Genomic DNA, 25,849 nt, shown 5'->3' with positions numbered 1-25,849 from the left:
TTGGAATCTGTGTATTATAGGCCTTTATATGGCTGACCATCCCTACATGCTCTTGAATGCATATGGACTATCTAAAATACACGGCAGACTCTAATCACCTGTAGCTATTTAAGATCTTCCTAGAGTTACATACTGACCGTTAGCACTAAGGGCTAACAATGAATGACACAGACAGAAAGACGTGTGTGTGTGTGTGTGTGTGAGAGAGAGAAAGAGAGAGAGAGAGACTGCCCTCTGTTGGCTGGAAGCAGATCCTCTCAATTGTGTGTCATAGGCCCTATGCTGCTAGCAACTCGTGGTGAGTTTCCTTCAGCCTGAGTGGTAGGAATGATGTCGGAGTAGGAGGATCTGGGTTCTAGCCCCACTGTTGCTGTGAAGTTCTAAGTTGCAGCAGAGTGACAATGATGCAGTTCCTAGGTAGCCATACAGTTCTGCTAGTCCCATTCATCTGCTCAGCTAGTCGTGTGGACAAAGGCAGCTCCACCGAGCTCTCTGGGGCAGGTGCGGATAGCTCTGTTTTGCAGGTGGGAAACTGAGGCACAGATACACTAACATTGCTATCTTTAAAAGTTGAATGCCAGACTCAGACTCCTCAGGTTTGATTTTCAGAGATGCTGAGCGCCCAGACCCGAAGGCCCATCACCTCTGCCAACCAGGCCTTAGGTGTTACCAGACACTGCGTCAGTGACAGAGCCAGGAATAGAACCCAAGAGTCCTGACACCCCGTCCTAGCGCACAATCAGTAGAAAGCAGCACACCCCAGTACACCACAGCTGGTTTATCTCCTGTCCACAGAGAAACAGTCGCACAGGCACTGAAGATTTGCTTCCGATAGTTCACCATCTGCATGACATTAGAGTCAGCCAGGATCATTGCCAGGGCCCCAAAGACGCAGAGGGGAGGGGGTGTGAAAAAACCATTCACCTGTGAAACTCAGGGCTCAGATTAAGTGGCCACCTGACCGTGATGTTGCTTCCATGTAGTCCATGCTGGATACTTGTCACTGTCACCAAACGACTGCGCCGTTCAGCCCGGATCATAATGTTTCTTCAGGACGAGGCCGGGACCAGTGGGGGTTGCTGCTGGTCTGCACAGAGGTGCGTCAAGAGCCCTGTAGGGGTGTCCCAGGACTGGGCTAGCGGGGGTGAGGTCGGTCAGGCGGGCGGAGGTGGATTAGCAGAGCTGTGCTGAGATCCCAGGATCGGGACCGCAGAGTGGGCTGCCAGTGAGCCGTGTAGGCAGCGGTGCAGGGGGAAGCTCAGGTGGCACCTGCCTGCAGCCTGCCTTGCTTAGACAACACCATCAGACTCACAGCTTCACCATCGCTCATGGATGTAAAAGACCCTCCCCCCAACAAAGCCCCTCCCAGCCTGACCCAGGCAGATACGTATGGAGACTGACTTCTGCAGTCTCCTGGTGACTTGCCATGTAACAACAGCCATGGGCATGCATGATGGCACAGTTCTCCTTAGTCTGTGCAGAAAGTCGTGAAATCTGTGGGGTTCCAGCGGGCAGCCCTCCCCGTACAGTGCCTATCTCACACCCGTGTGCAAAGTAGATTCTGTATTTTTAGTCCATCTCTTTGGACTCCTGTCCTGACTCTTGCACCATCAGATTGTGAAGCCTGTTTCTCCCTGCGGTATGATGAGCTTTGCTCCGTGCTGGCCTAGCCCTGCCCAGGTGGCAAGAAGTTCTGCGACTCATTATCTATCCCAGAATGGGGCGAAGCAGAGCCGAGATTCACCACGGTCACAGGGCAGTGGCTTCAGTGAGATTCTCAGAACAGAGTAGGGCCCATTCCTTAAAGATAATTATCTTACATTTCTATAGAGTGTTTCAGACAAAACACTTTATATGCCATACCTATGGGGCTGACTTCATCCACCACTGCCATGCAGGTGCCTCTGGGGTGGTGCACAACAGCTATCTAACAGCGCACACCAAGAAGAAGAAATGAAAACTACATCCCAATGAAACGGCAGGGGCGTTGGGGAGGCAGAATCTGCCGGACTGGTGATTGCACACAGCCCTACCAGTCAGGAGTGCTCAGCGCTGTTCATAATTCCAGTGCCACTAACTCACTGTGAACCTGAGTAAGTCGCTCCTTCTCTTGCTGGCCTAGCTTTTCCCCGTCTGTCCTGCCGCACCCCGGAGCTGGGGGGATTCTGGGGGTAACGTCTGTAAGACACCTGGAGACCCGCCGAGGAAAGGTGTTGTATGAACACAAACTATTCATATCATAGCAGCCCAACCAGCCAAGGACTGAGGGGAATCACTTTATGGAGAAAGTGCCAGGAAGGATATTCAACCGCCGCAATTGGACAGAATCTCGGTTTTATGTCTCATCCACAAGACAAACGGAAGAAGTAACCACTCCTCCTGGGCCACCACAATGGCTCGGGTTGTGTTAGAGGGAGGGGAAATGGCAGACTGACATTTGGAGATAAAAAAGTTTGCCTTGCTAAAGAAGGAAGGATAGATAGATAGATAGATGGGGAAGGATGTATAGGGGGGTCTAGGAATGGATGGATAGATGGAAAGGATGGATGGATAAATAGAGGTATATTGGGTAGGTGAATAGATAGAGGGGCTGTGGGGATGGATGGATAGAAGGGATGGATGGGGAAGGATGGATAAATAGAAGGGGTGTATGGGGAAGGCAAATAGGACAGATAAAGGGGCTGTGGGGACGGATGGATGGACAGATAAATGGGATGGATGGGGATTGATGTATAGAGAGAAAGTGGGGTGTGCTGGGATAGAGAAGGAGAGAGATCAATTTGGGCCCTGAGCTTTGCAGATGGGGTATTGCTCTGCCATTCCCATGCTGTAAGCATGTTGACTTATGAATGGTTCTAGCTGAATTAGATGCCCTTAAAACCATCAGTGTGTTGAAGCCGTTCCTCATCCCTGAGCTCTGCTCACGTGACAACCTTGCCATTTTGGAAATTCAGGACTGGAAAAATAACCTCCTGAAAGAGTGATCAGTCAAGGGATGTAAGGAGCTACAGTAACCAGCTGCCCCTATGTCCAGGGAAAGCTGCCTCTGAGAGAGAGATGTTATAGAGACCACCTGCTCACCCTGGTCCCTCTTCCTGTTTCTGGTATTCATCTCAGATGTAAACACCCCAAAGGAGGTAGGATAATATCATGTCTCGTCATCCTCCCCTGTCTGTACTTACTAGATGCACTTACTGTATCTTCTGCAGCAGATTGTGTAATATTCCAGCTGTAGGGAAGAGAGTGTGGATCAGTGGTTAAAGCAGCAAGCTAGGCTGCAGGGATTCTGGTTCTAGGTTTCCATGAGTCCCATCCTGCTGCTGTTCTTATTTGATTTCCGTAGGCTTGTCTGATAGGGCCATGTCCACCCTTGGGAGAGTCACTTCACCTCTGTGACTCAGTTTACCCATTTGTAAATCTGGGGGAAGAACACTGACTGTTCCTGTTTCCCTGGAGTGTGGTGGGGCTCTATTAATGAATGCTAACAAAGCACCTGACATCTTCAGTTGAAAGGAGCTACAAAAGCGAAAGGGTGGGCCTGATCCTGGAAATATTTAAACCGATCAGTGGCACATAAAGTTACCCATATGCATATTGCAGGATCAGGAACTATGTTATTTGCTTTGGTCTCTTGCATCTGAGAGATCCATGCAGATGATCAAAGGCAACAAGATTCCTCCCCCATCTATTTATTTTGTGTGTGTGTGCGTTAAAATATGCCGTAAACGTACAAAGAAGAGGAAATGAAGCTGCAAGGATTGTGTCAAGGTGAGGTTTCCTTTCTCTTCTGTGGATTTCTATAACATCGGTACTCACTCCTGCAGCCCTTATGCCAGTGAGGCCTGCAGGATTGGGCCCTACCGGCCCTGGTTCTGAAAGGTGCCCATTCCCTCCCAGGATCAGAACCTAGCCTTTCTTGATCACGTCTAACGCGCTCCTGTCTTCGGGATAAACGTGGATGCCCTTTGTCAGCAGTGCTTAGATGCTGCCGTGATGAATGCGGTGACGAATGCATCATACTGTGATGTATTGCAGATAGGGAACTAGACGGGTGGAATTTTTCTAATCTGTGCAAGAAAAGTAAATTAACAAGAATTTAAGACGTGTGTGTGTGAGAGAGAGATTGAGAGATTCCTTCCAGGAAAAAACCCCTCAAAACATCCTGAAATCCTATGTGCAGCCAACAATGGCCTTTAGGCCCAGGTTAAGGACAAAGTTGCAGCAGTAACTGTGAATTTCCTGGCTTTGTGGGTTTGAGGCAGCTGGTATTTCTGGGTGTGGGTTTTGTGTGATTTGACACAGTTCTATATCTGACACAGGAGATACATATTCCTCCCCAGCCCCCAGCTCTGATGTTAACTTTTCAACCTGCTGCCCCTCACACTTACGCGCTGCTAATCACTTACGGCTGGAGCTCGCTGATGGGATGAAGTGCATCTGATTTAAAAGCACTGGGGGCCTTTCTGCTGTCAGTGGCACAAGGCATATGTGCAGATGTCAGGAGGACTTATCCCAAGGCTTTGTGTAAATTGCAGTGATTTCCCCGGCTGACAGGGAAACATGGGTCTTGCAAATGAAGATATCAAGCCTTGGTAGTAACATTTCTCCTGTTGAATGCGCCTGTCACTGAGGATCCTTTTAAATAAACCACACACACGCACGCACACACCCACTCTCTCTCATGCACAGGCATGGACTGATCACATTTTTGTGTCAGGTATGGCGGAAATGCAGTTTTCAGGCGCCCTGTATGGTGATGCCACGGAGCCTGGACTATGGATTGTCCATGACTGGACAGCCCTTGAAAGACAGCAGATACCCAGGGAGGGAGTTTCTGATCTCACACACATAGAGTCAGGACACTCGGTTGCAAATGCCCCAGCGTGATCCCTGTTACACACACAGCACTAGGCTGGAAATGCACATGTGTGATCGCACCCCCACCTCAGAGCCCTGGGCTGGAAATGCCCGGGTTTGAGCCCCGCTCTGCGGATTGGAAAGATCTCTCCCACGCAGAGCAATGCCCAGAAGTAGGTTAGAAATGCCCTGATCACTGTGCAGCATGTATCCTCCTCTGTGATCTCCCTGCTGGGGAAGCATTACAGCGTTTTCCCCCTTTGGCTGTCAGCAAACCCTGCCCTCTCTATTTATCATTCCCTTGACGTGTCGCTAGCAAATGGGGAGCAGAGAGGGCTGATCTCTCGGTGGAAGGGGTCACACTGCCTCTGACTGCCACTTGTTGCAAAAAAAAAAAAAAAAAAAAGGGAAAAAAACCCCACCCCACCCCCCACCCCCCCATTGCTACAACAAGCTGCAGAATAAAGGAAATATTTGTAACAATCTGATCCATGCTGGGACCGGGGGCCCAGCGCACCAGCAAAGCGCCAGAGGAATAAAAAGACAGCCACAGATCCGATTGTTTTTTAAATCTATATTTATACAGCCCCCCGCCCCCCCCCCGGCCCCCGGCTCCCTTGGGCAGCCAGTCAGTGGGAGAGAAGGAAGCATGGTGGAAAACACGAAATCTGCTTTGGTAAGCTTTTTTTTTTTTAAAGAAAATTGTATGTTTTCGAATGCCTGACAGAACAATTACCTCCGGCTCGCGGCTGGGGGGGGCGGGCGGGGGGGGGGGGGGTTAATGGGGTTGCGGTTGTTGTTTGGTTTCTTTTAGTTGTTGTTGGGCTTTTTGCTTGGTGGGGGGTGGAAGTGAACTCGGGGGCGGGGGTGGAAACTGCATCAAGTCAAACGTCCTGCAACTTCCCAGCCCCCCCAGCCCCCCCCCCAGCCCCGCCGAGTCTGATCATTCATAAAGAGCCGAGCGAGGGGGGATCCCCCGGGGCTTGCACGTGGATCGCGTGTGGGTCTGGCCGCCCCGGGCGGAAAGGGGGGGGGGTCTCCCGGACCTCCAGAGCTGGAGCCGGGGGGGGGCTTGTGGGGAGCCCCCGCGCCCCAATCTCCCCCCGTCTCAATTCTCCCTGCCCTGAAACTCCCTTTACTGCGTCCGTCTCCCCCTCCCCTTCCTCCCCGGCCCATCCGCCGGGATGTTTTCTCGGGCGGGGAGATCCCCCGGCTGGAGCCCGGCTCCGGGCTGCGAACTTCCCGCCGGGGCAGAGGAGCCGCTTCCCGGCTCCCCGCGAGGGGCTTGGGGCCCCCGGCTGGAGCGGAGCCGGGCAGCGGCAAAAGTTGGGCGAGACGCGCCCCCGCGCCCCGAGTTAGTCCGGGTGGGAGCGAGGGGGCGACGCGCTGCGGCTTCTCCCTGCCCGCCCCCGGCCCCGGTTCTCCGGTCCCCCCAGCCCTCCTGCCCCGCTCCCTTCCTCTGTCCCGGGCTTCCTCTCCTCGGCCTCTCCCCCCTCGGCCCTTCTCTGCCCCCCTCCTCCCCCTCTTCCTCCTTCCCCCTTCATCCCCCTCTCCTTCCCCTTTCATCCCCCTCTTCCTCCTCCCTCTTCATCCCCCTCTTCTTCCTTCATCCCCCTCTTCCTCCTCCTCTCCTTCCCCTTCATCCCCCTCTTCCTCCTTCTCCCTTCATCTCCCTCTCCTTCCCCTATCATCCCCCTCTTCCTCCTCCTCTCCTTCCCCCTTCATTCCCCTCTCCTTCCCCTTTCATCCCCCTCTTCCTCCTCCCTCTTCATCCCCCTCTTCCCCCTCCTCTTCCTACTTCCCCCTTCACCCCCCTTCCTCCTCCTCTCCTTCCCCTTCACCCCCTCTTCCTCCTTCCCCCTTCATCCCCCTCTTCCTCCTTCCCCTTTCATCCCCCTCTTCCTCCTCCTCTCCTTCACCTTTCATTCCCCTCTCCTTCCCCTTTCATCCCCCTCTTCCTCTTCCCTCTTCATCCCCCTCTTCCTCCTCCCTCTTCATCCCCCTCTTCCCCCTCCTCTTCCTACTTCCCCCTTCACCCCCCTTCCTCCTCCTCTCCTTCCCCTTCACCCCCTCTTCCTCCTTCCCCCTTCATCCCCCTCTTCCTTCTCCCTCTTCCTCCTTCCCCTTTCATCCCCCTCTTCCACCTCCTCTCCTTCCCCTTCAACCCCCTCTCCTTCCCCTTTCATCCCCCTCTTTCTCCTCCTCTTCATCCCCCTCTTCCTCCTCCTCTCCTTCCCCTTCACCCCCCTCTTCCTCCTTCCCCTTTCATCCCCCTCTCCTTCCCCTTTCATCCCCCTCTTCCTCCTCCCTCTCCATCCCCCTCTTCCTCCTTCCCCTTCATCCCCCTCTTCCTCCCCCTCTCCATCCCCCTCTTCCTCCTCCCTCTCCATCCCCCTCTTCCTCCTTCCCCTTCATCCCCCTCTTCCTCCCCCTCTCCTTCCCCTTTCATCCCCCTCTTCCTCCTCCCTCTCCATCCCCCTCTTCCTCCTTCCCCTTCATCCCCCTCTTCTCCTTTCCCCTTCATCCCCCTCTTCTCTGGGCCGGGCACTCACCCCCACCCCCCACTCTCCTTGTGTCTCCCCGCAGGCTGCCTTCTCCTCCCCGGGGTCGCTGCCCCTGCCGGGGCCGGGCGCCGGCGGCGGCTCCCCGGGGCGCGGCGCTGCCCTGCCGGCCCCGGGCGGCGGCGGGCTCCGGCTGGAGGCGGTGATGGAGAACCTGCAGCGGCAGCAGGCGGCGCGGCTGGCCCGGGTGGAGGAGAAGCTGCGGCGGGGGCAGGCGGAGCCCGGCCCGGGGCAGCTGCGCTCCGTGGTGGGGAGCCGCGTCCAGCAGCAGGCGCTGGCCATCCAGCACTACCAGGCGGCGGTGCGCTGCGGGCTGGCCCCCCGCGGCCGCCTGGGGGGCTCCCCGCCGGGACCCGGCGCCCCGGACCACGAGGAGGAGGAGGAGGAGGAGGACCTGGAGGAAGAGGCGGGGGCGGCCCGGTACCCGCCGCGCTCCCGCAGCGCCCCGCAGCAGCGCCCGGAGCCCGCCCGCTCGCTCTCCCCGCCCCGCCAGCCACCGCCCCAGCACCACGAGTGGACCTACGAGGAGCAGTTCAAGCAGGTAAGAGCCACCCCCAGGGGCGCCTTCCCCCCGGGAGCCAGCGCCCCCAAGTTCCCCCCCGGCCAGCCCCACCACTCCCCAGAGAGCCACCCCCACAGCTGTCCCCCTGTCAAGGGCCTGGGCCTCACCCTCCAGTACCCTGACCCAGAGAGCTACTCCCCTATTTCCCTCCTGCCCCAGGGTCCCCCATCCCAACAGCAGTTCCACTAGCAACCCCCCGGCCCCATCTCCCAATATCCGCCACCCCAGTAGCTACCCTCACCCTGCCCCGATAACTATCCACCCAATGGAGACCCCACCAGTCACCCCCTGGCCTCATCTCCCAGTAGCCCCACTTCAATAGCTATCCCCATATATCCCAGCCTGCCCCGATGCCCTCACCCTGCCCCCAGGACTCCCCACCCCAATATCTCCCACCCCATCCCAATGCCCTCCATCCCAATAGCTTTCCACATATCCCCCATCCGCCCCAGGACTCATCCGCCCCAAGAACTGCCCCAGTATCGACTGCGCGATATCCTCCCTTCTGCTCCCACGTCCCCCACCCCAGTAACAATCCCGCCAGCCACAGCAATATCCTTCACCAGCCATGAGATCCCTATCCCAATATCCACCTCAGCATGCACCCCGCCCCATTATCCCTCCAGAGTATTCCTGTCTCCCCCATATCCACCCTGAGAACTGCCCCCAGTCTCCACTGCAATGTTCTTCACCAATCACTACCCCAATTCCACCCGAAGATCCTGCCCATCTCCGCAAATACCCTCTCCAATAACTGTCCCAGCAGCACCCCCAGTGGGGAGGGCACTGGGGTGGCTGGGAAAGCTTCCTCGCACTGACTTGAATGGAGAGGGTGGGACTGGGAAATTCAGTGACTTGTTCGGTGATGGAAGGTGAACCTAGAGTAATATGCTGTCTAAACTGGCTGCTCCCTGCCTCTAAATATGCAGGGACTTCCCCATCAGGGAACGTATTTCCCCGTTGCTCTGTCTATCTTGCTGTAGTTTGCATGATCATATGATGACAACATGCTTTTTTACCTGGCACTTTGGAGACCTTGGTGTGACACTTCCAACCCCGGAAATGCGGACAAAATTCCTACTGTTTTAGAAAGTGCAGGGCTTGGTACCAATTATTTGTTTCTCCCCAAGGAGTCCTTCCTCCCCAGTGTTTGCAGGGTCAGAGCCCTCCTCTGTGCTGTTCTCAAATATCTCCAGTCCCAAACTTCCTTCTGTTTATCCCGCCAGTAAAACTGCAAACGCTCTCTTGAGTTAGGAAGGTCCTGTTCCCGGTTAATTGTCCCTAGGCCTATTGTTCTCAAGGCCCGGATAGCTCATTGATAGAGTGAACACTTTGGTTAATACAGTACACAGCCTCGTCTCATTAACTTTGGGAGGAATATAGGGAATTGTGCATAAAAGGACATTTCTGTAACTGGATGTTATGTTACCCTCGACTTGGTGGACAGCCAGGGCCAAACCTGCAGCTCTTCTGAGGTCCTTGCTCAGGCAAGTGGTCCAATTGTTGGGAAGAGCCTGCGGCCACAGCCGGATTTAGGGGCAGGTGACCCATGTGACCATCTGGGGGCCAGGGTCAGGGGGCGCCGGGCTCGGGGTGCTGTGTTTGTTGCTAGTGTCTTATATGACGGATAAATCATGCATACAAATCGTGCATCAAAGTGGTGACGGGCTACAAATGCAATACAAAATAAGATATTCAAACGTTTAACCTGGGGGGACACACGCTGAAGATGCCCCTCACTCAGGGCGCTATTTGATCTAGGGCCAGCCCTGCCTACAGCCCTTACCCATGCGGGTGATCCGGACTGCGGTTGATTTCAGAGTGAGAGGATTACATACCTGCGGAATCGGGGCCTGGGTGCGAGGAGCGGTGAGGGCAGAGTCAAGGCCTGCTCCTGCTTCCCTGGGGAGCTGGCCAAGAGGAACTTCCACCCTTCCCTAGAGGTCGATTGCCCAACCTGTTTGCTGATCTGCTGCAGAAAAGCGGAGGAAACGCACCCTTTGGAAACAGGAAATGGAGTCAGGGCTGGAGCTGACCTTCTTTATCCAGCCGGCAGAGGGGCTGAGCTGTGTGTTTGAGATGCTGGGCAGATAAGGAGATGGAGGGGGCAGATAAGGGAGCATGGCTGCTGGACAGGCCCTGGCGGGAGGTGAGGGGAATAGCAATGCCCGCTGTACTTGGCTCTTCAGATTTGCTCCTGGCCAGCGAGCTCCGAGTGACTGACACATTTGTAGCTAAACAGCTTTCAGCGAGCCGAGAGGCGGCATCTGGAGCCTTTATCGAAAGGAGTTCAGCGGGAAGCAGCTGTCCTGGGCACCAGCAGAGCACAGGGCCGGCCCAGCTTGCAGGCACGTCGGCGTGTGTGGGGAAACAGAGATGTGTCTCTCAAGCCGGAAGGGGTAGGCAAGGAGGTGATTGCAGGGTTTCTATTTACCACATGCGCTCCCAGCTCCGGGCAGGTGAGCGCTGGGGCGCTGGGCAGGGGGTTCTCAATTGAACCTGGCCTCCTTTGTCCTGGACATGGAAATGGTTGTGTTTACGGCTCGACAATGCGCACATTGATTCCCTGCGCTGAGTGGGCTGCGGTTTTGTGGTCTGAGGCAGCGACGCCCGCCGGCTGCTCACCCGGCTTCTCTTTGGGTCTCTCGGGTGCTCAGGGTCTGGTCGAAGCTGTGGAAGGGGTGGGGCTCAAGTGGCAAAGACTGAATAAGGAGGAACTCACACCCACGCCTCACCTTACATGGGTGTGTGTCATGGTGGGGCCCCAGCCACTTTGGATCCGCGTTTTAGTTTGTGTGTGTTTGATATCGGCGTGCTCTCGAGCTGTATCCTACACTCATTCATCGATTCCCAAGCCAGACGGAACCCCAGTGATCATCTAGCCTGGCTCCCTATAACACAAGCCAGAGACCTGCCCCTAAATAGAACTAGAGCAGAGCTCTTAAATAAAACTAAATCCAAGACACCTTAGCAGCATGCCAGCCTGCTTTCCCTGAGCTTGGTAAAACCCTCTGTCCGGAGGCAGACCGTGGAAACCTTCAGATGCGTTTTGCATTGTGGCCCCTCTGGCCTTGAACCAAGTTCTGGGGGCGAGGGGAAGGGGGCCAGGAGAGCACCAGGGCCCCGATCCTGATGGCAGCGGAAATGTTATGAACACGAGGAGCGGGGGTCAGGGTCTATCATTGGGTTCTGTTGTCGAGATGGTAAATTAAACTACTTAGTGTTTGTGAAAGGGGGTTCCGTTAAATTTCCTGACCTGTGGCCTTTCACGATGACCCCTGGAGAAAGCCTGGCTTCCAGGAGTTTGTAATGCTGCTCTGATGAGCCCCAGAGACAGTGGGTTTGGGGAGATCCCTGCAGTGCAGTCACACGCTGCGTGGGGAGCGTAGGGGTGGGTGGGTGTGTCTGCGGACCATGGGTATAAATCCAAGCGTCATTGCCAAATCAGTAAGGATCAGCTTAGCAAAGCCGCGGGAATGGTGCTCCGCTGACCTTTCTGTTAGAGAATTGCGCAATCAGTCGCTCGTTCACTGGCATTTCAAGCACAGTAACTGGCCAAACTAGAAATAGATTGTCTCCGCATGTACCTGTCATGCGTCAGGTATGCAAGCAGGCAGTATTTACCGTCTGTCCGTGCCCAGGAACCTTGTGCAGTCGGCCGTTGGTCTATTTCTGGATCCGGGCACGTATTTGTAGAGAGAGGCCCAGAGAATGGCTTGGGTGGGTGTGCTGAGTCGATTGAATTGCACTGCCTGTATGGAGGGTTACGTTACGCACAGGGACAGGCTGGCTGGCCAGTTCAGAGGGGTCAGTGTGAGGGGTGTGACGGGCTCCGTGGACTCTTTTGAGAGAAAGCATTCAGAGCATTTGTGTGAAACAGGGAAAGCCTCCCGCCAGCACTCTGCTCCCTGGATCCTAATGCCCCCCCGTTCCCCCCGCCCCCCCAGTTCCCGTGAAGGTCTGAACACACAAGCAGCACAGAAACGGGGCCAGAGGGTCTTGATTTAAACAGGATATAGAATAAATGCCTGTCTAGATAGATAGAAAAGGAAATTAAACTGGATTGGCTGGCAAATAAAATCCTTCCCTACATGAAAGTTTTTCTTTCTTTCTTTCTGATACGTTTTCTTCTGTATTCTTAAGATCAGATGAGAAGTGGGAGCCGTGCTGGATATTTGTAACGCACCCCAGCTGTCTGCCCAGCACAACACTCTGTAAAACTGGCATCAGGTCTAGCGAGTGCGTTTTCCCAGACACGGAGAGCCTTGCTCCAGGAATTGCCCCTTGTGTGTTGTCTTTAGAGATAGGAATCAAACAATCTCAGCAGAAGGTTTGATGCAAAAAGTGGTGCAGCTTTGGGTCGATCCATGAACAGGGCTTCAAGCCGCAGTGTGACGTGGCAGGCGAGGGTTAATCTGACAGCTGTGGCTGGATGGTGGGGGAATTTAGTTGAGGGAACCCCTGAAGAGCCAGACATAATTGTGTCTCTCCTGTCCCCCCAACACACACACTAGTACCTTGGCGTTCACGCTTTGGGAACCAGCTTTCTCGGGTGGTTTGGGCTGCTCTGAAAACACCGTGGCCTTGGGTTTGCATGGTTAGCGTTTGCTGGATGTTGGAACCCATCAGCGGTCTCCTGTCTGGATGTGCCCCTGCTCCGATGACCTTAGATAAGAGCCCTCATGCTGCAGCGGGTGGCGAGGTTGTCACATCCTCGGAGGATCGCCCACAGCGTGGGGACCAGAATGTGTTCTCCATCCTTCTGAGTTTATACAGGGTCTCTTTTTATTCCTTGTGGGCGTGGGAGAGAAATTCCTCTTGGCATCTCTCCCTCCCCTTCCCTTTCCCTCAATGGCCTTAGTCAGGCAGCCCAGGTGTGAGCCACCCTCTTTGCAGGAGATTGGGCCCTTCACGGGAGGAAGAGCCCCGTCTCGGCTCCGTGCTGTGGCCGTCTGAGTGTGCTTCCTCTGACGGGACGGTCCTGAGCTCCAGCACCCTCCCAACCCCTGGCCTAACCTTCCTCTCTGGGCTAGTCACTTGCCGAGCTCCTCACAGGTCTGCACCATCCACTCTTCTGTTTCCTCCCTATCCCCAAAGGAGTTTTTAAGTGCTGGTAAAATAGCTGACTCTTCCTTGCTGGGTCGGGGCTAATATCACCCAGGAATCCCCAGCCCTTTAATAACAGAAGAGAGCAAGGGGGCAGGATGTTGGGGGAGGAAGGGAACAAGGTAAGCTGGCTAGCTTGATCAAATAGCCCGTGGACCACTTACACTGCCTCAGACGGTGGCGTGGTGAGAGTGTGTTTGTACAGTGCCTGGCACAGTAGGGTTCTGGTTCATGGCTGGGGTTTCTAGGTGTGCTGCTTGTATGTACAATAAATCAACAACAAAATCCTGCAAGAAAATCAAATCTAATGCCTGTCACCAGCGTATCTTAACTCCCCTTCCAGGACCTGCCTTCTCTTTTCCGTAGTGCGCGGCGGGGCAGGACTCCTGGGTTCTGCTCACAGCTCGGACACTGATTTTCTATATGACCAAGAGCAAATTGCCAACCCCACATTTTCCGAAGTCACCACTAATTTCTGGTGCCTCTGTTTGGGGCACTCAGCTGGAGAGGGTTAGGGCCTGAGTTTCAGATGTGCTGAGTATCTGCAGAGCTAATTGACTCAGTTAATAAGCTAAGAGGATAGGAGAGGACTGCAGTGATGCATAAAGGCCTTGCTACTTTAGCATCGGCAGCAGAGCTCAGGGCTGTTGGGTTGGTGGGTCGGGGTTTGAACCCTTCTCTAGCAAATAGACAGCATTTTGCTTTCCCTGGGTTTATTCGGATGGCAAAGCTCTTTCTGGGCTCTCGTGTTGGTGCTGAGGCTGGAATGAAGTGTGATCATAGAATCATAGAATCATAGAATATCAGGGTTGGAAGGGACCCCAGAAGGTCATCTAGTCCAACCCCCTGCTCAAAGCAGGACCAATTCCCAGTTAAATCATCCCAGCCAGGGCTTTGTCAAGCCTGACCTTAAAAACCTCTAAGGAAGGAGATTCTACCACCTCCCTAGGTAACGCATTCCAGTGTTTCACCACCCTCTTAGTGAAAAAGTTTTTCCTAATATCCAATCTAAACCTCAATGTTTAGGTATTGGAGCCTTTCCTTGGTGCCAGGCACTAGATCTTCGCACAACGCACAGTCAACCTGTGGAACTCATTGCCAGGGGATGTTGTGAAGGCCAATCGCTAGGTTTAAAAAAAAAAGAATTAGTTAAGTTCCTGGAGGACAGGTCCATCAATGGCTAGTAGCCAAGATGATCAGGGACACAGCCCCATGCTCTAGGTGTCCCTAGATCTCTGACTACCAGAACCTGGCATGGACAACTGGGGATGGATCATTCAAAATTGCCCTGTTCTGTTCATTCTCTCTGAAGAATCTGGCACTGGGCACTTTCAGAGGACAGGATACTGGGCTAGATGGACCATAGGTCTGACCCAGTGTGACTGTTCTTCTGATCTCCCTGGCGGCATTGCAGTTGTAGACGTGCCATGTGGGTCTTGTCCTCTGCTTTTTTCCTGTTGGTGCACAAAGATAGATAGACTTGGAAAGAGTCTCTTGGAGGTGGAGGACTGTACCTTTGGGACTCCATGGACAAATTAGCTCATTTGCACTGCGAATGCTACCCCGTCCCATGCCCTGGCATGCCGATTTTCAAACTGATCTGATTATAGATGCAGTGTAAGGAGGTTACGTAATTCAGCTTTGAACAGAAACCGTGTTGCACCTTCCCTACGGTGTGTCCGTCACTGCCCTATAACAAAGAAAGATGCTGTTTAAGTGCATGATGCAGCCGGTGAAGTGAGCTGTCGCTCACGAAAGCTCGTGCTCAAATAAATGTGTCGGTCCCTAAGGGGCCACACGTCCTCCTCTTCTTTTTACGAATACAGACTGACACGGCTGCTGCTCTGAAACCTCATGTTAATACGATTACTCACTTTCTGTCCAGAACCGTTGGGTCATGCCGCTGCGTCCCATTAAATGGCTGCCTCCAGAGGTGGTGGGCTACACACATTGAAGAATGGCCCGGAACTAGGATACTAGATCCAGATTTGAACTCTGAAGAAGATCGGCTCTGGATCTGAATCCTGATCCAAGCTCTGTGGTGTTCTCTCACTCTCCTGTGGGAGTCACACAGGTGAAGTCGGCAAGATTGGGCCCATTAAAATTTGCAAAGCAGGTTGACCAGAGTGTGAGGGTCTCTGGGTTTGAGGTGCTGTTTCAGAGTCGTTCCCTAGAACAGGGGCGGCCAGTACACGTGGCTGTCCCACCTTTGATCTGTGCCAGCAGGTGCTCTGTTCTCTGGGGTCCAGGCCAGTTCACAGTCTGTGGTGGGACACGGAGCCAGCCACACGTACAGCAGTCGCGTTCGGCTCTGGAGATCCCCACACGTGTGACGTCATGGCTGGGAACCCATCCTGGGAAGAATCACCAGCCTTTGAATAGCCTATGGGATTGCTGCACCGTGACCGGCTAAGTGGCCTCTGAGGTCACAAAGCCAAGACCCAGCAATGAGCTGTGCAGAGAATCCGAATGTAAAAAGCCCTCAAAGGGGTCTTCCCCCTGGATTTTGTGCTGGTGTTTCCGCTTGGTGGAGACCCCCAATCGCCCAAATAAAGGTGTGATGCGGGAGGGCTCAGGGTGGATGGAGCTTTAATAGAATGTCCTTTTTCTTGTCAAAATCCTGTGATTTCCTTTCCCTGAGGGAAACTGGGCGAGGTGGGTAAAGGTGTATCCAATGGCCCCAGAGACAGCTTGGGCTTCCCTCCTGCCTTTAATGGTGGTGGAGCTGTTAGTTGACCCCTTCCTGTGTATGGTTTTACAGACCATTGGCTCTTGTCCCTCTTCCTGATTGTCACCATCCTTTGGGGAACACCAGCACTTTGCACTTCCATAATACTGCCCGTCCACAGGGCTCACACAGGGCTTTCCAGCAGAACGGTAAGTGATGTGGAAATGGCAGACAAAGGGAACTCATCTTAAATTTGCCCCCACATTTACATTTGATTAGCATTTTTTTAAAAGCAGGGACATTTAAAAAAAAAATCCCCCTACATGAATTCACTGCAGGATTCCCCTGCCCAGTTTGAAACCTGATCATTACAACAGAAAGTGAAACTGAGTGTAAACAGAAGTGAAACTGGCAGGTTGATGTCACTGTCTGAGCTGAGAGAAAAGCAAACAGGAAACAGAAGGGAGGGGTGTTGGCTTTCCAAAGGGTTGTGTCTTTTTCTCTTTACACAACAAACCCAGAAATGAAGGAGCCACGTGGGCCTGGTGGGCTTCAGGGCCGGGCGGCTGGAGCGCGGCGGCTGCTGACGGAGGGCCCAGCTCTGCAGGCAGCAGCGCAGAAGTGAGGGTGGCAACACCCTACCTGGCATCCTTCCTTCGGCGCTGCTGCTGGCAGGGCTCCGCCTTCAGAGCTGGGCTCCCGGCCAGCAGCCCCCGCTCGCCAGCCCCCCAGCTCTGAAGGCAGCTGCGCCGCCAGCAGAAGTGCAGAAGGAAGGGTCGCAATACCACCCCCCCACACAATAACCTTGCGACCCCCCCCACACACACACACACCTTCTTTTTGGGCCAGGACCCCGACAATCACCACACCCAGACATTTCAGATTTAAATAGCTGAAACCATGAAATTTACGATTTTAAAAATCCTATGACCATGAAATTGACCAAAATGGACTGTGCATTTGCTAGGCCCCTATATATAATATAGGTATACTGCTGGAAGGGATACGTTGGGCTCGGTGACTCGTACTGCAATGTCGTCTCTGAGGTGGTGGTTTCTGGACTGTGTACAGCGGGTTAAGATGAGCTGTTGGGGTTTTTGCTGTTTGTGGGTAGTTGGACTGGAGGAGGGTCAGTGGAAGAGTTGGTTCCCTTTATGTGAAGGGGTGTATAATAGTTGATGTTGTTGCCACCATAAACTGGAGCCCAAATCCTGTCGTTCTAGTCCTGAGATAATCCCTGTTGCTCTGGTTCTTTGTAGCTTTATTTACAGCTTGAGTCGAGGGTGGTTCATATTGGAGGTGAACGTGAGTCATTATGGCCTGGATGCGTGCTGGCTGAGTTTACAGGGTTGCTGGTGAATAGTTAGAGGATTACTGTAGAAAACAGGGTCAGAGTTAAGGTTGTTTAGAAGTTCACTTTATGAATTTCATTATTTGGGAACATTTCTTTTTACCGTTGCCTTCGCTTTGGATTTCCGGCCTTTCACACTTCTTTTTGGAGTAACCACAACATGCTTTTAATGTCATTGTTATCTGTTTCATTCTCTGAACAAAGTTTTTTGTCCGGGAATTTCCTTAGCTTTAGAGAGTATTTTTAAAAATACAATGAGATAGGAAAACAGAGTTTTATTTGCCTTTTAAATAGCGAGATTGTATTTTGCTCTAATTCTAGCAGTGCTGCAGAGACAGCTCGCGGTGTTCGATAAAACACAGATCAGTGCAGCACTCTGGTCAAATAAGCCCCGGGTGGAGTTCGTCACCGCCTGAGACTCCCAGGAGTTTGGCTGACAAAGTTTACAAACCCCTCATTGGCGCCTCTAATCTTCCTGAACCGACACGGGCTGGCTGATGTGGCTGGCTAACTGCCTCATGCCTGGGGCACCAGATCTCTGAAGTTTATAGAGGCCATGGAGAAATCAAAGTCATCAGCCCATAATGTGTAATTCACCTGCCCTGATTAGGAATAACTGTGAGCTCCCTCAACCCTGAGCTGGAATCAAAGGTGAAGTTATTGTTGAGATTGACGTTACAGATGAGCACAAAGCTTTCTGGAAGTGAGCTACAGGTCTTCCAGAGAGTCCGGGATCTCGAGACTGGTTGGCCTCCTGTGTCACAAGATAGGTGCCGTTTTGCACACAGGCCAGCCGCGCAAGGTTTCAAGAAGAGACTTTGGGAGGAAGCTGCTGGTGGGAGAAACATCTGAGAATCGGGCTTGCAGAGGAGCAGCTTGGGATTTTATTCCTGCACTCCCCAAAGGCAGCGACCTGCCAGTGGGATCCTGGCCAAGTGCTAGGATGCGAGTCTCGGGGAAATGACCGAAAGGCAGGGAAGAGGGTAGAGGTCGGGGTGATCGGAATATCTCGATCACCCTGTGATTTGCTTCATAAGGAGATGCTGCTGCTGGCTTTAAGTAGGGCTTTGTAATGGAGTGGCTTTGGTTTTGGTGGGCAGGAGGAAGGGATGACTGACGGTGCCCCCCCCACACACACACACCTGACCATGCTTCCCCCCCCAGCCCCGGGCCAGTTAAGGCCCTGCTTTGTGCTAGAACGTGTCCAGACTGTGCCCAGAGGAGGCAGAGGGGAGTTCTGGCTGCCCTGCCGTCTTTGCTCTGGATTTAGTGCAGCAGCTCTCGCCTCCGCAGAGTGTGTGGTCTGCACATTCCACCCAGCTGCCGCCACCGCCGCCTTCAGATCCAGAGGGGACCCTCCGGGGGAGGCTCCGGGATCAATCACCTGCCTGCTCCTAGTTACGCACCCTGGCCCCCTGCAGGTGTGCACACCCCCCACACCATAGGTCCTGCACCTTCGGGCTTGCCCACCCTTGGGTCTGCCCCCCAACGCCGGGGCATGCTCGTGCACCCCCCTCCCCCGATGCCTGGGCAAGCCCAGCGACCACTGAGGGGCTGGAGACAGGATCCAGGCTGCCAGGGCTCCTCTATGCATTGGCCTGTTGGACTTTCCCCAGTGCCAGCTGGGACTTTTGCACAAGAAAGATGGCTGGCACAGGTCTGCAGGGCTTAGGTCCATGCGTGTCCCCTGTCCAGGCAGCACCTGGAGAGGAAGGACAGGGCAGTGGCTAGTATCCAGCAGGGGTTCAAGATCCACTGGGATCCTCCTCGGCTCTGACCCCCCGCAGAGCGCAGCCAGAGGACGGCCGGGGATGAACTCCTGCCCCTGGGCCAGCAGCGGTGGCTGAACTGCAGCCTGTCCTTTAGAAAACAGCCAAACTTGAGTTAAAAATTGCCGGGATGGACAATCCCCCGCGACCCTTGGTCAGTTGTTCCAGTGGCTAACGACCCTCCCTGTTAAAAACATGGGGCTAATTTCCAGTCTAAATGTGTCCAGGTTCAGTTTCCAGCCACGGGGTCTTGTTCTGCTAGATTGGAGAGCCCGCGATAACCCAGTTTCTGTTCCCCGTGTCGGGACTTAGCGACTGGGACTTTTAACCGGCTCTTTGTCAAGCTAACCAGATTCAGCTCCGTGAGTCTGTCACTCGGAGGCAGGTTTCCCAGTCCTTTGATCATTCTCGTGGCTCTTCTCTGACCCCTCTCCAATTTCTCAACGTCCTTCTGGAACTGTGGGCCCCAGACCTGGAGCCAGGATCCCAGCAGCGGCCGCACCAGAGCCAGGTACGGAGGGAAAATCACCTCCCTGCTCCCACTGGAGGTTCCCCTGGTGATGCCTCCCAGGGTCGAGTTAACTCTTTTGGCTACAGCGTCACACTGGTAGCTATGTTCAGCTGATGGATTCTCCACCCTGACCCCTCGCTCTCCTGCCGACATAGCGCTGTCCACGCCAGCCCTGGGGTCCGTGTCACTTACGGTGCTCAGGGGAGCGGCTTATTCACACCCCTGCGCGATAGAGGTTATACTGACAACCTGTAGTGTAGACAAGCCCTGATTGTCCTTAACTCTGCTGGCCATAGCGTCCTCCTTGTGTCCCTTGGCTTCCCTTATCAGTTTTTCACAGTTAGTAGCTTCTAATTTATGTTCAGTGCTATCAGCTTCCCCCTTTGTCCGTGTGTGTGTGTCCGTGTGTGTGTCCGTGTCCGTGTGTGTGTGTTTTATGGCTGCCTTCACTTTCCCCTGAAGCCTGGTTAGATTTAAGCTGTGCCAGCTTTAGCCGGGCAGCTGCCTTGCTGAGGCCCGGGGAGAAAGGGAGACCCCTCTGGGGCAGGTCAGGGCGAAGGCTGGTGCTTCCAGGGCAAAAAGCCTGGGGTGTGACTGACCCCGGAGACCCCCTCCCCCCATCCTGTACTGCACCTTCAATCCAGGTGCATCAGCCAACAACTGGAGGCCTCTTGGTGCCTAATGAAAGGGTCTCTGGTTGCATTCCAACGCTGGGGGAGGGGGAATGGGCTGGGTGGAGGGTGGGGGGGGGGGGCTCAGTGTTGTTTCCTCCCCTGGCTGCCTGGAGATTTCTCAATCTAGGCTGGAAAATCTCCTTGCCAGGCCCTCCTTTCTGCGGAGGAGAAAGCTGGGTGGGGGCCACCTGTCCTGGAGCATGGCTGGGGAGGGGAGGGGGAAGGGCTGCCAGGGGCTGGGGCTGGGAGCAGAGATCAGGTCTGGGGGGTGAAAGGTCAGTGCATTAATCCACTGGCTGGGCGGCTTTTACTGGCAGCCCCTACGCCCAGCCGCTTGCTTGGTGCAGCGTTGTCTGGCGTCCGGCTGCCTGCAGGCGATCGGCGCGGCTGCTGTAAACAGAGCCCCAGCCCGGGGCGGGGGGGTGCGCGGGCATAAGTGTGTGTGTCTTGGTAGGTGTGCACGCCCGTGCGTGTGCACCTACATGTGTGTTTCGGGGGGGGCGTGCACGTCTGTGTCTTTGTGCACACGTGCGGGTGCACGTGTGTGTAGGGGTCCGTGTGCGTGTGTGTACACGTGTGTGTAGGGGTCCGTGGGTCCGTGTGCGTGTGTGTACACGTGTGTGCATGCACAGGGGCGTGGGCGTGTGTCTGCAGGAGCGTGCAAATGCACGTGTGCACGGGGGGTGCACCACTCCGGGGCGGGACTCAGCAGAAATGAGGCCTGCAGGTAGGTTTTCGGAAGCCTCTGACTCCCTCCCACCGATGGCCGCTTTCCTCCCTCCGCCGAGCCGCCCCCCCCCGCAGCACGGCGCCCCCTACTGCCACGCCGAGAGGTCGAGGTCCGCGCTGGCCCGAAGCGGGTCGCGCCCCTCGCTGCTCCGCCCCGCGAGCCCGTCCAGCTGTAGACACCATCCTGCGTCTGTAACTCAATCCGGGGGGAGCAGCGGGCGTGAAGGAGGAAGTGTAAAAGCAATCAAGGGTGTGAAGAACAGAGGGTGGCGGAGGAGTCGGCCGGAGGGAGGGGGGAAGCGAAGGTTAGGGATAAACTCAGCCGTGGGATGGGGGAGGGGGGTCGCAGAGAGCGGGGGAAGCAATTTCCCGACACCAGGGCGAGGTTTCTGAGATGAGCTCTCTCTGCCTGGCTAGCTCTCGCAGAGCAGGCGGGGACGATTTCCCAGGGGAGCTGCCGGCGGAAATTGGGATCAGGCCAGCTTGGGTGAGCAGGGAAGTAGCGCATCTGAGTGACAGGGTGACGTTGGCGGGGGTGGGGGGGACTGGGTCTGAGCTCCTGATTGAACGGGGGGCAGGTTGGAGGTCTGGGCTGAAATCCCACCAGGCCTTGGTGCCAGGGCTTGTGGCGATCGTGTCCCGTTCACACTAGGGGTTAACGCGGCCACAGCTCCAGCTCAGGGGGCCTGGGAAGGACGGAGCATCCCGGAGGGGAGTCGCCCTTGGGGGCGGCCGGGTTAGAGGCACAGGGATGTCGAGCGGGCAGCGACTGGTGTCAAATGTGATCGCTGAGGCAAACTCACTGCCAGGCGTCGCTGTCGGCTGGCCACAGGCAGGTGTTGTCATGCGTGGCCCAGTGCTTAGAACAGGGGGCTGGAAATCAGGATGCCTGAGGCCTAGCCCTGGCTCTGCCACTGAGCTACTGGGCTGACCTGGGGCAAATCACAACCCCTCCGTGCCTCAGTTTCCCCCGTCTTTCAGATGGGGCTAATGAGCCAGAAGCACCCGGATCTGCTGGGCCAAGAGTCCCACAGGATTGGAAATTGCAGCTCCTGATTGTTAGGAGGGTTTGTTCCCTGGATGGGACAAGGGAGCAGGAGACAACGTGACTGGAAAATAAAACAAAGGCGCCCTGGCAAGCCCCCCGTAAGCTCCCCCCAGCCTTTGGGGCTGGCTCCGAGAAGGCAGCTGGCTAGTGGCGTCATGGTCTGGTGGCCTGCTTGATGTGGGAAGCTTGCAAGGCAGCCTTGTGTGCCAGGATGGGACTCTGGCACCAGCCAGTACCTGGCCCCAGTCTCTGAATGCTGATGGTGCCGTCGGACCACTATCCGGGGCCCACATGGAACGGGCTGATGGGCTCCGTCTAGGTCCAGCCCCCAGAAGGGCTGGCACCCCTTGCACCAGTTGGCCCTCTCATTGTCAGGGGAAAACCAGGGACTGAGTGATTTTGCTTCTCCCCAGCCAGGCTGACACAGCGCAGGGAGGAGGTAGCTTTCCGGCGCCAGCCAGGTCCCTTCACCAGCCACACACCCCCTTTGGAGGTAGGTGGGGCACAGCAGGTGCCCCCGGCCATCAAGGCATCACCGGGGAAGCTGGCAGGGGCGTGGGGCAAACAGACAGGGCCAGCCGTGGGATCGGGCTGTGGCGCGGGTTGGCAGGAAGCCCAGACACCCCAGAAAGGGAGAGGAGACTGGGGGTAGCTCTGGAGGGGCCAGGCTGTGATTCCTAGAGCCCTGCGTTTCTCCTGTCCCGGGCTGCTTCTCAAGCCCCTTCAGTAGCGGCAGCCCCCCTAGCCCGGAGCTGAGAGCAGCTTAGCAGCTCGTGCAGACGGGGCAATGCTTCTTCCACCCACTCCTGGCCCCGTGACTCATGCGCGGAGGGCCCACAGCCCCCCGGGGAGAAAGCTTCTTCAGCACCCGCTACCGGGGGCCCTGACAGTGACACCTGGCCGCAGCAATGGGCCTGTTGCCACGTGTGGATGTGAGGAAGACATGGAGGGGCAACCATGTGCCAGCCTGGCTCGCCTGCCCTGCTGGGATCCCCTGTGGTTTCCTCCCTCCCCCGGGTGCTGGGATCTGCTCTGGGTTCTCCTCCTCGCTCTTTGGGGTCTTCCCCCCTTTGCAGGGAGCCAGCTGCGGGGCAGCACCAAGCCCGCGTGAACCTGATGCTGCTCTGGGTCTTTCCAGTAACAATTCAGCCCCCTGCTTGGCAGCCTCAGGCCACGGGCTTCCTTTCTCCTCCCCAACGTCTGATTCTCTTGGCACCTGCTTGATCGGGGCAATTCATCTTCGGGGCAATAAACGCCTCCCCAGCTTTCAGCCTGACCAGAACGGGTGGGGCAGGGGCGGGTTTTCAGCCCTGACCTCTGCCCTCCTGTGCAGGAGGCGTGTGCTTGGAGCTGGCAGCTCCTGTCTGTCTGTGCTGTCAGTGCACTCCCCAGGCTGTCGGCCATTCAGCCGGGATGCTGTGGGCTGTGTTGGAATTGCAGGCGATGGCTTTGTGGGTCTATGGAAGGGGTGGGGCGGGTCCTTGCCCTGCTTGGGGGGGGTCTGTCGGGAAGCATGTGAACAGAGTCAGTCTGGAAAGAACCAACCTAGAACGAGGTGGGGTGAGTTAGGTCAAATGGCACAAGGGAGCAGCCTGCTTTGTCTCTCTCTGGTTCGGGTGCTTTGGGGGTTGGGGTTCTGGATTCTAAGAAATAAAGTCATGCCACATTGCAGCCTTCCAGCAAGAGGATTCAAGGCCTTTGATTTAATTTCTCCGTGTGTGTGCTATGAACACAGCAGGCAGGAGCAGCGGGGGGCACCCGCTGGGGGGGTGGGGAAAGCGGCGAAGGAGAGAGTAGTTTGCAGCTGGTGTCTGGGCCATGGCAACGGGCTGTGCACGGGGGAGCGAGGGCTCCGGGGCTCGGGGGAGCGAGGGCTCGGGGAGCGAGGGCTCCTGGGCTTGGAGGTGGCCATTAAGGGCCGTTGAAAAGGTTCTGAGAGTAACGTGAGGTGGAGCGTTGTGGGGGAGCCAGGCCGACGCAAGACCTTGGTGCCAGGAGCGGGAGTGCTCAGGCTGTGGCAGGCAGAGCCATGCTGGGGCGGCTGATATCCTGCACAGCTGTGCCTCCTCCTCCTCTGTCCCCTTGGCCTGTCCCTCCAGCTGCTGCCAGGTCATTGGCTGTCACTGGACTTTTTGTGCAAGTGGGGGCAGTTTCCTGACCCTCCCTCCCCCCAACATCCCTCGGGCAGGGCCTGGGCTAATCCAGTAATTGGTTTAATAACGAAAGGCCAATCCCCGTATAGAATCGGCAGGCCGGGCTGGGCAGGTCCTTGGGGCCAGTGGAAAGGCAGCCCGCGGATCCCTGTCATCAAACCCGCTGCACCGGGGCCGTGAGCGTCACCCCCTTCATGGCAGTAATTGGATTTCCTCTCAGCCGCCAGCAGCCTGTGTACACACGCGCGTGTGTGTGTTCCACCCACACTGCGCCAGGCCAGCGGGGAAATGCCACTCCCACCCCTTCCTCCAAAGCTTCATCGTGGCAAAGGATCCAACAGCACAAAGGAGATTCCTGACTGTGTTTGACAGAGAGATCGAGTGTGAGGCCAGAGGTGACCATCCGCCCCTCTCGTCTGACCTCCTGGGTAGCCCGGGGCGGAGACCATCACCTGGTTGCTCCTGCTCTGAACCCAGGAACATCTCTTCCAAGCTGGGTTTGAAGACACCGAGAGAGGGAGACTCCACTGCATCCCTAGGGCGTTTGTGCCAGAGCTCGATCACCCTCCCTCTTAGAAATCTTTGCTGCATTTCTAACTGGTATGTGTCTGGCGTCAGCTTCTCTCTCGTCCTGCCTTTCTCCGCTAGCCTGGAGAGCCCATCAGCACCTGGGATTTTCTCCTCTCGCACCGTGCAATCGGGTCACCTCTCATTCTCCTCACTGATGAGCTAAACCGCGGGAGCTCCTTCCGTCTGTCACACAAAGGCATTTCCTCCAGCCCCTAAATCATTGTGGTGGCTCTTCTCTGCACCCTCTGCAGACCTTCAGAGTGGGTGGTGATGATTTCTAGGGACAGAGAGGGATAAATCCGATCAGCGGGGGCAGCTCCCGGCTGCGGATCTTGCCACGCTGTGTGTGTAGCGCATGGTTAGCCACCTGCCACCTTCCCTGGGTGCAGCCAATGTGCAGCTGAGCCATCCCTACTCCGACTGCAAAGTCATGGTCAGCATCCTGTCCTCTCAGCCCAGCCTCCCGCTTGTGTTTGCATTTTCTAACATACCCAACCGGGAGAAACCCCACCTGTAGCCCGTTACTCTCGGGTGTCCAAAGGGTATAAAGGGAAAACCAGCACCCTGGTGAAACAGCTGGGGATTTGATTGCATCTCGCTCCTAGGGAATGGTTCCATTCCTCGGTGCGTCCCATTGATCTTCCTGCCCCCCTGGCCAGCCAGCTGCCTTGCCTAGGCAAGCTGGGTTTTCCCCTCTTTGCCCTTGTTTGCTTGATGGCAAAACAGGGGCCTTGGAAATTAACCAGCCCCTCCTGTATTCATACAGAATCGGAGCGGGCAGGTGGGAGAAGCCATGGGGCCTGTGCTGGGAAATCCCCGGCGACCTGAGGGTGGGATGGACAAGGAGCCAGGCAAAGGCAGGCCCAACTGAGCAATTCCTCTGGAAAGAAGCAGAGCTTCCCTGCCCCCCACATATTGCACAGCAGCCAGGAAGGGACACCGCCTGGCCTGTTCGGAGGGGAGCCCTCACCCCCGGTAATAACCTGCTCGCAGGGCCGAAAGCTGCCCAAAGGTAGCTCCGTAGCCGGCAGCGCTGCGTGGGGGTGCCTGGGGCACGTTCCCATTCCCCCGGTCGACGTGTGCTGGCCCATATCAGTGCAAGTCCTCGGAAAAACCTGCTATCCATCCCTATGTCTGCACGGGACGACGGCACTGGGCGCACAGCCCCCTCCCGGTATCTGGGGAGGAAGGACTTGTTCTGTACATAGCTCTGCCAGGGCCCTCCAGTCCAGACCTGCAGTCCTGCTGCAATCCCTGCCCCAGACTACCCCATCCCCCAACTCAGCCTCA

General features: G+C 55.8%; 1 protein-coding gene across 2 annotated transcripts in view; it reads left to right on the top strand.

The window, feature by feature from the left end:
• Nucleotides 1-5,285: 5,285 nt before the first annotated feature.
• Nucleotides 5,286-25,849, top strand: part of ARID3C (AT-rich interaction domain 3C) — a 142,320-nt gene continuing 121,756 nt past the window's right edge. The window contains exons 1-2 of one of the 2 annotated variants that reach the window (XM_073343341.1): nucleotides 5,286-5,533; nucleotides 7,444-7,959. In XM_073343341.1, coding sequence (XP_073199442.1) covers nucleotides 5,507-5,533; nucleotides 7,444-7,959 — 543 coding nt within the window. In that variant the 5' untranslated portion in view covers nucleotides 5,286-5,506. The remainder of the gene's footprint in view (nucleotides 5,534-7,443; nucleotides 7,960-25,849) is intronic. The other variant, XM_073343340.1, reaches the window with a different exon arrangement.

Source organism: Lepidochelys kempii, chromosome 5, assembly GCF_965140265.1.
Source record: "Lepidochelys kempii isolate rLepKem1 chromosome 5, rLepKem1.hap2, whole genome shotgun sequence".
Taxonomy (NCBI): domain Eukaryota; kingdom Metazoa; phylum Chordata; order Testudines; family Cheloniidae; genus Lepidochelys; species Lepidochelys kempii.
This window is presented reverse-complemented; position numbering and strand designations above follow the sequence as displayed.